General features: G+C 45.7%; 1 protein-coding gene across 2 annotated transcripts in view; it reads left to right on the forward strand.

Moving 5' to 3' along the window:
- Positions 1-8968, forward strand: part of DOCK1 (dedicator of cytokinesis 1) — a 257844-nt gene that overhangs the window by 64833 nt on the left and 184043 nt on the right. For both annotated transcript variants that reach the window (XM_032190845.1, XM_032190846.1), the window contains exons 26-27: positions 3548-3675; positions 5489-5584. In XM_032190845.1, coding sequence (XP_032046736.1) covers positions 3548-3675; positions 5489-5584 — 224 coding nt within the window. The remainder of the gene's footprint in view (positions 1-3547; positions 3676-5488; positions 5585-8968) is intronic.

The following is an 8968-nucleotide window of genomic DNA, read 5'->3' on the forward strand; positions in this document are numbered from 1 at the left end:
AAAACCCCAGCGCTCATCTCAGGCAACTGGAATTCAGCTTCTTGCACGCAGTGATTTTAAGTTCAGTGGTTAATGCTCTGATTCAGCGAGTCGTTTAATTATCGGACGTGAACAGAGCTTCAAATGTACTGGTTCAGAAATCTGTATACGCCTTGTTCAACGAGGACCTGGGTATATATAGCAGTGGGTCCTTATGTAAGCCGTACGTAATCTTGTGTATGCATCTGTATAAATGTAAGATATGTGAATATACAATAATTGTGTGTATATGTATGGCTGTATACAAGTAAATGCATGCATAAATAAGATTTATTACTGCTATCACAGTATTTTATGTAGACCTCTTATGGTTTGCACAAAAAACCCTTTTGCCCATGTAAAGTAGCAAACTTTTGATTGCAACCAGCCCTGTGCCTCTTCTTCCTCTCGTGTCCCTCTCCCTTCCACAAACACCCCCACGTCAACCCTGACACACGGGACATGTCTCTTGATTTCAGCACCTGAAACAGTTCTGGATGTCGTACGTGTCTCCTGTAAGGCTCTGCCCAAATGTGTGTGGGAATTTGTGACTTGGAGTGCAGCAGTTTTATAATAACCCAGTGCAGGTTTTCAGCTCTAAACGTATAAATACTTGGTTTGTAGCTAAGTGAATCGTCTCATCTTTGGAAGCTTCAAAACCCCAGCTTTATATAAATAGTGATTTATCGGATTTGTTTTGTCCTGTAGAGATGTTTGCGTTCTCTGGTGCTCAGCGTTACAAATGACTTGCAGCTAATTACCAAGTGAGCTGTGTGGCTGCTGTATCCTTAAATAGTTAGGGAAGAAAACAAGTGATTTCTCCATTAGGAAGTCGCTGGCCTATTAAATATTAGGAGAGAGCATATAGCATTTATACGAACTCTTACTGTTTAATTATGGCTAAACTTCCAGTCTCTATCTGCACGCTGCGTAGCAGAAGCACAGTTATTAAGCACAGTTTTTTTTGTTTGTCCACATAAACAAAATGAACCGTAAAAGAAAGAAAGACATTCATCAGCGTCTCTCCAAATGAAATGCTTCATATTGACCCAAATTTATTGCCTGTGTTTAGCTTCAGCATGGATCCCGTCTCAGCGTTTCATCGAAGCTGTGCTTGGCTGCTCCGGAGTTGATAATGCTTCCTGAGCGTCCCTTTATAAAGATGAATATTTTATTCTGGCTGCACGCTGCTGTGACATTAATCATGGTGGGCTGGACTTGTGCAGCCGAGGATGAACGGCTGTGGGATCGCTGCTGTCTGTAATCGTTGTGCATCGCCCTCCTGAGCTGGCTTCACAGCTGGATTCAGGGCAGGAGCCCCCAGGCTCTGGGTGGATCGAGGTTTCCCATTAATCAGCGCCCGGAGGTGTTTGTGACCAGCAGGTTGAGGAAGGGCAACTTTTCCCCGTTCTGTACCTGTAAATAATCAGGACGTAGCTGAGCAAGCTGCAGTTTGTCAAGATGCTTTATGGCAAAGGATGCGCTAAGTGGAGATAAGATTCTACTCCGATAGCACTAGGTTTGTTGAAATACACGTGTTGTATGGATATGGGCGTAAATAAAGGTATCTGTGTGTTGGTGGGGTTCCCTCTTAGGATTTTATTGCCTTCCAGGTCTTGTGTGTTTCATTGGAGGTAGCTGGAAAACCTCAACGTAGTTCATGGAACAGTTTCAGTAGTGGTTTCTGCTCAGGATGACGCTGGGATGCGTTGGGTGATCCAGCATTAAAAGCATCGTGCGATGGGAAAGCGGCGGGACGAAGGAGTTTGGTTTTGAACTGGGAAGGATCTGGCTTTTTTGCGGAATAGTGGAGTAGCCAGGACACCTTGGCACTTGGCTTTATCCTCCTGTAGCCTGCCTGGTGCAGCAGGTACACAGCGAGGGGCGGCTGGATGCTCACCAGTCGGTGCTGGGGAAGGCAGAGCCGGGCTGCTGGCACCCAGAAGTGCTACCCAGGAGAACTTGGGCCTTGGTGCAGGCTGTGTGACCCCAGATAAGAGTATGACAAATCAGTTCGTGTTTCCTTTCCCAGAAATTCAGCGTGAATACCTGCCCTGTCGATCACCGTGCACTCCCTGTGATCCAACCCCCAGGGGCAGAGCTGCAGTTCTGCCTTCCCAATTTACATGGAGTGAGTAGTGGTGATTTGGTGGCTCCTGGCGTGTAGGAATGCCCCAGGTAGCTGAGCGAGGAAGGGAACAGAGCTGGGGGTTGGATTCCCCTACAGGTTTATGGATAGTGCAGCTGCAAACAAATAACGGGGGCTTGCGGTGATGCTTCTCTTATTAGATTTTCTTTTTTAATCCATTTTTTTTGCTGCTTACTGGGTAAGTCTTCAAGGAAAAAGGTACGAGGGGATGCGAAGCTACGGCTGGATGTATTTCTCCATGTCAATACTACGCAGGGACTGGTGCCTGCTTCTCGGTGGGAAGGAATTGACCTAATGCCCCAGGAGGTTGCTAATTAAATAGCAAACTCCCAGGTGGAGGAAACCAATGCTTCCAGGTGCTCTCTGAGTGAGATCCCCACTTGTGCATCCCTGCCCAGCACCCACCCGCAGCAGTCACTTGAGCCCGCAGGGTTCCTCTCGAGCTGCCGGGGCTGGGAGCCCTGAAACCACTCCAGGGACCTGTGTGGGTCCTTGCAGGGTGACCTCGTGTTACTGAGCCGAGGCTCCTGGCTTTTTGTGGGGGCTGCTTTCCTGGGGAGTCCTCCGAGGGCAGAGCTGCCCCCCGGGTTAAAGGGCAGGAGCCTGGGCGGTGCTCAGACCTGATGTGCAGGAGATAGGTGGGTGGTTGGGAGGAAAGGGGTTTGGGAACTGATGTTTGTGGGGTAAAGGATGTGGAATAGTCTCCTTTTTTGTCTGTTCCTGTTCTGTTATCTAGGGTAGGGGCATAAAATGTGCTCACCCTTCCCTCACCTCCAAAATGTAGGCTGGTAGCAGGCAGGCTGTAATTTCGCGGTGTAATTTCACCACCGTAATTTCTTTAGGAGTAAGCCAGGCTCTGATAAACAGGAGCCCTCTCCTTTGGGCTCAGATTTATTTGGGGTGGGCATGGGGACAGGCTGAGGGGTTTTACCTGCGCTCCTCCCCGCTGTGAGGATGCTGCCGGCGGGCTGGGAGCTGTGTCCTTAGGGCAGGAGTGGCCCAGGGGCACTGAGTGCTAGGTCCCTGCATCTTGTCTGTGCAGGGCCATTTGCAGCTTGTACACTCCTTACATTGAATAGGTCAGTGCCACGGTGATACCTGCTCTAGTTCTCAGTCCTCACTTTGCTTCCCGAACCTCCTTGATTGGAGCTGAAACACTGAGCCGAATTATTTCACTCCATGATTTACCTTCCCCTTATCTCTGCTTCCTGACACACTTCCCTTGTCCGGGACTATTCCCGGGTAGAAATGCAGGTGACTGGGAATCTGGAAGTTCTCTTTTTCTTAATTTTTTTTGTCTCATAAGCACCGGAGCAGCTCGGCTGTGTCGGCGATGCGGGGAAGGTCCTGAACTTGTGTAACCTTGTGTCTTGTGTGCAGACTGCAGGGAGATCTTGCTGCCAACCATGACAGATCAGCTCAAGTATCACTTGGAAAGACAAGAAGATCTGGAGGCTTGTTGCCAGCTGCTGAGTAACATCCTGGAAGTGCTCTACAAGAAGGATGTGGTCAGTATCTCGCGCTTCTGCGGTGCTTAGCATCTAAAAGGGTTGGATGGTGGTAGGACCCATTCAGCAGGTAACCCCTCATCACTTCGATGCTTTTTTTTTTTTTTTCCTCCTTACCAGTCTTTTGGAAGACTTCTTTTTTAGGTATGCAACGACAGGGATGTGTTGTTTGACATCTTTGGATATCTCTTACTGTATCTGCAGTAGCTCCAGTTACAGAATCCTATTTCTTTTCCAGATACTGGTTGAACAGTGAGTAGGAATCATCCACTTAGGAGATCAACCTCTCACACAGTGTCTAGCCTCTGCCTGCTGGAAAGTATTTGATTCCATCCCCCATCCCCACCAACCCCCAGCAGTCTGGGAAACACACATTTGAGATGTGTTGATGCTGGCCCATGAGGCCAGATACGTGAATTTCTGCTTTTGTTAACACAGAAATTTGTTTAACTGTTTGAAGTGCTGTTTAGTTTTACACAGCAGGGCTCTCCACCCCGCAAGAAATGACCTGGATTAGCAGGTGGCTGCTTCTGCTTCTGACCCCGCTGGGGTCACCTCCTCACATAACACCTAACATCCTATTTGACTATTTCGAGGGGGTTTCTGATTTTATTTTGTTTTATTTATATGATTTCTGATTTTATTTTTATTTTTTTTTTGGAAGAAGTTCTGTGCCACGACTTCAGAGAGTGGGTGATGCTTAGAGGAGATGCTTAGAGAGTAGGGAGAGCTGAAGGGTGGAGAGGAGCAGGGTCCCAAGGTGCCTTTAGCCCTGAAGATGCTCCTTGTAGCAGAATTGTACGCTTTATCCCAAAGACAGCTCTGTCAGCAGGGGGAAGAAAAACCCATATTGAAGCAGTAGCCGTGTCTGTCTGCACAGGTGATGGATCGCTCTTCAAATATGCAAATGCCTTTTCCATATATGCATGTCTGCCTTTGCTAATTAAGCATAATGAGATGATAAGCTGGGGGTTATTATGTGGATCCAAGGGCAAGGAAGAGAATGGCTCATCAGAGTGTTTGTGCTGCAGCCAAGAAGCACCACGAAGATGCTGCTTTATTTAGATAATTATCTGGGAGAAGGCTTCCAAGTGCTGGCTGTAGAATTGTTTCACCTTCCCACCTTCCCCCTTTTGAAGTCTGCTCCTTCAGACTAAGGAAAGCTAAGAAATAAATCCATTTATGAAGTATAGGCTGGGAGTGATGTTCATTTATTGTGGGTTTTAACTCCTTGTCAGGTTTTTCTTTGGCTTCAGTCCCTGTGTGCACCATCCTGCACGAGGTTTCTGAACTTTTCTTAAAGGCCAGTTGTGCCAAACACCCTATTTTCAACTCTTCTAAAAATAACAGCAGATTACATACAAGACAAAAAATAACTGGACATAATTGACTGAAATCGAAGCTCCTCACTTAAACTTTTTCTTTTTGCTTTTCTTGGTTTCTTTTAATTGAGCTTTTGTAGAATCAGCCCCCAGAACTTGCTAATGACTGTGGACTTATGATGTTGGAAAAATGGCTTAGGAAAATAAAATTAAGTAACTAAGTGTCATGGTTATTGCTGCTAGTTGCAGGGACTTGCTTTTAATTTAGATAACTCTAACAGCAAAAATAAATTTATCAGGAACATGTATTAATAAGACGTTTCACGGTCTTCTTTAAATCTGAGGCTAATTTTCTGCCTTTGATCAGTAGCAGTTAAGTGCTGCTTTATTTAACTTTCACAAGAAAGGTGGTTTTAAAGGCAAACATAAATATTTGAATTGTATTGGTGTCTCTTGTACCTAGTTACCATTCATTTATTCTTTTTCCCTAGGGGCCAACACAACGCCATGTCCAGATAATCATGGAGAAGCTACTGAGGACAGTAAATAGAACAGTCATTTCCATGGGACGTGATTCGGAGCTCATTGTAAGTGTCTATTGATGAAAACTTAAATACCTTTGTCGCATCTTTGTCAACCGGGCTGTAATAGGATTTAAATCCCAAGCGATCCCAAGCAATCAAATCCTTCTGCAGCTGGCTGTGTGAGCTCGGTAAGCTGGAGAGCATCGCCTTGTCGGTTTTCTGTGGCTTTCATAGGTGGTGGTGGTGGGGGCACTGGTCACATCAGACCAGGGTTTTCATCTTTCTGAGCGGTTGTTATTGTTCTACGTGAATCTGGTTCAGTTCAGTTCAACGCACAGACTTGTTGTTGTCACCTGAAGTCATGAATTTTCCTTAAAAAAAAAAAAAAAAAAGTGTGTATCTGCTAGTCTAATGGGGGAGTCCATTAGCACTTTTTTCTTTTTGATCTCCCCTTTCTTTTCCTGTTTTATTTCTGTGTAATTGCACACGGTGATATTTTACTTCTTATTACAAAGAGGAAAGAACTCTTTGCATCTTCCTTACCTGCTGCCATCGCGTTTACTTGGCACAGTGATGTTTGCGTCTGCAAGCGTACTGCAATGTTAGTTCTGTCTTCTGTGCTTCACCCATTTTTATCTTCTGTCTTAGGTTTTATCACATTGATTTGCAATCATAGTTTTTGCCATAAAAAGTGATAATGGATCACCAGATCCTTCGCTAGAGCAAAACCCAGTTACGAGTGGCTCTCGTTCTTCCAGAATATAAGGTTGGATTCGACTAACAGTGAAAAAATCATAAGATTTATACGTTGTAACTCTGTGTATTACCCCAGAAATTATTAATAATGTGCAGAACAGATTATATTCAAATATCTGTCTGTGCTAGGGCACGAAACTTTCTGCTTTTTCCCCCAGCTGTGAAGTAGGTGTCAGTCTTTCAAGACACACGCATGGGAAATTTCTTCGGTGCAGTTCGAGTGTGAATTCAGTATTCTTTTGGTGAACGTTATTTAGATACCGTATCAAAATGTTAATTATTCCTTTTGAACTTAATCAGATTTGAAACTTTCTCCTGTGCGTATTCCAGCTCAGTGCGGTTGTGTCAGAAATACCCGTGGTGGTCGTGAGCACACCGTGAAGTCACTCGATCCGCGCGAGTTGTAATTAGGTGATGGCTATTAACAGGCCAAGGTATTTCAAGGAGTACTCACTGCTAGCTTAAGATTCAGTCCTGTGCTGAAGGAATCCTCCTGTGATCAAACCGGTAGCGATTCATTTCCGTGGTGTCAACAAAGTCGGATATTAAAATGCAGCCGCTAATTAGCAGGCAGAACCTGACCCCTCTCGGATCAGCATCAGGCAGGAATCGTGCATTAACTTTTCCTTTCTCGCCGCTAGAACAGTTTCACCTGGAGTTTGTAGTAGAGAATTAATCACACGGGATGATGAGAAGGAAGGAGGTTTAAAAATGAGTGATTTTAGAGAGGCACAGTTGAACTAATAACTTTTTTTTGGAAGTAGCAAACTACAGGGCCTGTGCGATTTGCTCCTTGTGTTAGCAGAGCCGTGTTGGTGTCCTGCAGGGAGCACGTCTCCACCTTGTTCCCGTTCCTATTTCAGTCTCCATCGTATTCTTCATCCCTCTGTCTGAGCTGGAGGTGCTCCTGAGCTAGGCTGGGTTGTGCCTTAGTGTAAGGGGAGCACGGGGCACCAAATTTGCTGTTACCGGAGAACATATAATTAGAGCCTACTAAAGACACTGCAAATAATTCAGTAGCTCGCTCTGTGTTACAACATCTGGATGGGGTTTTGTACGTGTGATGCTGATACAAGTGTTAGCGGGTCAGTCTCCTTTGGAAAAACATCCCAGAAAGCTGGCTGTGCTGGGCGTACCTGCTTGGAGAAGGTGCTGACCTTCGGTGCAAGGTGGGAGCGCAGCCCCGCGGTGCTGAGCCAGCACCCGTGCAGAAATCCGATAGAATTTGCCTGTTTTGTGTACAATTTATCGGTATTCCACCTTGGTCCAGGGAATGAGAAAGGAGTTTTGGTAACTCGTACTGTATCTCAATCCAAATGTGGGAGAAGGGGCAGAAACCCTTTAAAGGCTTTCAGTCTTCTGTGAAAGCGGTGATTTTATGTGCTTGGAAATTAGCGTTTGTTCCCTCCTTGCCAGATCAAGAGAGGTTTTAAGATTAAAAAAACTCATTTCACCATGTAACTACTTGTTATTTCTGGCGAGATTTTTCTGGAAGTCTCACTGTGGTGATTTTCCTTGGTCTGTTTGCTGAGTGAAGCTGTGCAGGTCGTTCTCAGTGAAGGTGAGATTCAGATACTTTTATTTTTTCTGTGAATTCACCTGCAGCCAGACCACAAAACCTTCCCTTCTGGAAGATGCATTGTCTGAAAAAAGTAAATTGAGCAGACTTCCTTGGCTCTTTCTCTAAGTATAACTGAAATAATCTCTTCCCTTGCCCGGCACTGTTTGAGGACCGCTGTGCTCCCGGCTCCTCAGCGTTTTGCAGCCCCCGGTAAACCCAGGTGCTTCAGGTGGCAGATGTATGAATCTGTTCAGTAGACCATCTCGATTCCTCTGTATTGTGGAACAAGTCACATTCCTTGTTTCCAGAGAGAAAATACAGCTGGGATTTAAGAGCAGAGGGGTGGGAAGTGGTTCTGCTCCCACCAGCCTCTGTCCTTGGGAGCTCTGAAAATCACTTCGCGGTCTGTGGGGAAAAGGCAGCTGAAAACCCACTGTGATACCAGCAGAAAAAAGGCTCCCGTGAATTCTCTTGGGATGTGTGACCAGGTAGGAGAAGACTTGGTGGCTTTCCCAAGGAGTGGAATATTTCCCACATCACTTTTTTTTTTCTTCTAGTTTTTTTCCATGAGACATTTTGGGCAAGAATGCAGGGAGACCGACATTGAGGAGCTGCAGAAATGATCAGAAAGCTGAGAAAGTGATTTGTGATGTGAGAGCCTCCAGCCACCTGAAGTTCAGGGAAGATTTAGGGCTGGAAGAGAATCTCTGTAGGGTGGGAATGACGCCTGTCAGAGGAAGGAAGAGGAGCCGGTGACAGCGCAGGAGAGACAGAAGTAACAGGTGAAAGACAGTGGTGGATTCTCTGTCTCCTGGCATTTCCAAGGCAGCGTGCCTTCCCAGAAGGAGTTTGTAAGGGAAACTGGAGTAATTGGGGGTCACAAGAGAGAGTTCTGGAGCTTACCTTGTAGATGGGCTGAAGGTAGATGATGTAAATTGTCTTTGCGACCCTGAACTCCGCAGGTTACAATGCACGGCAGTTCCAAACCGTAGGTAGGAAGGGTTCATGAAAACGAATCCATTTGATTTAGAAAAAGTGATCAGCCACTAAAACCCTGAGTGAAATTAACGGCATAGACACCTCTGCGTCTGAGGTAAGAAAAAGCAAACACTTTGTACTGATGGTAGGAT

Source organism: Aythya fuligula, chromosome 7 (assembly GCF_009819795.1).
Source record: "Aythya fuligula isolate bAytFul2 chromosome 7, bAytFul2.pri, whole genome shotgun sequence".
In the NCBI taxonomy this organism is placed as follows: domain Eukaryota; kingdom Metazoa; phylum Chordata; class Aves; order Anseriformes; family Anatidae; genus Aythya; species Aythya fuligula.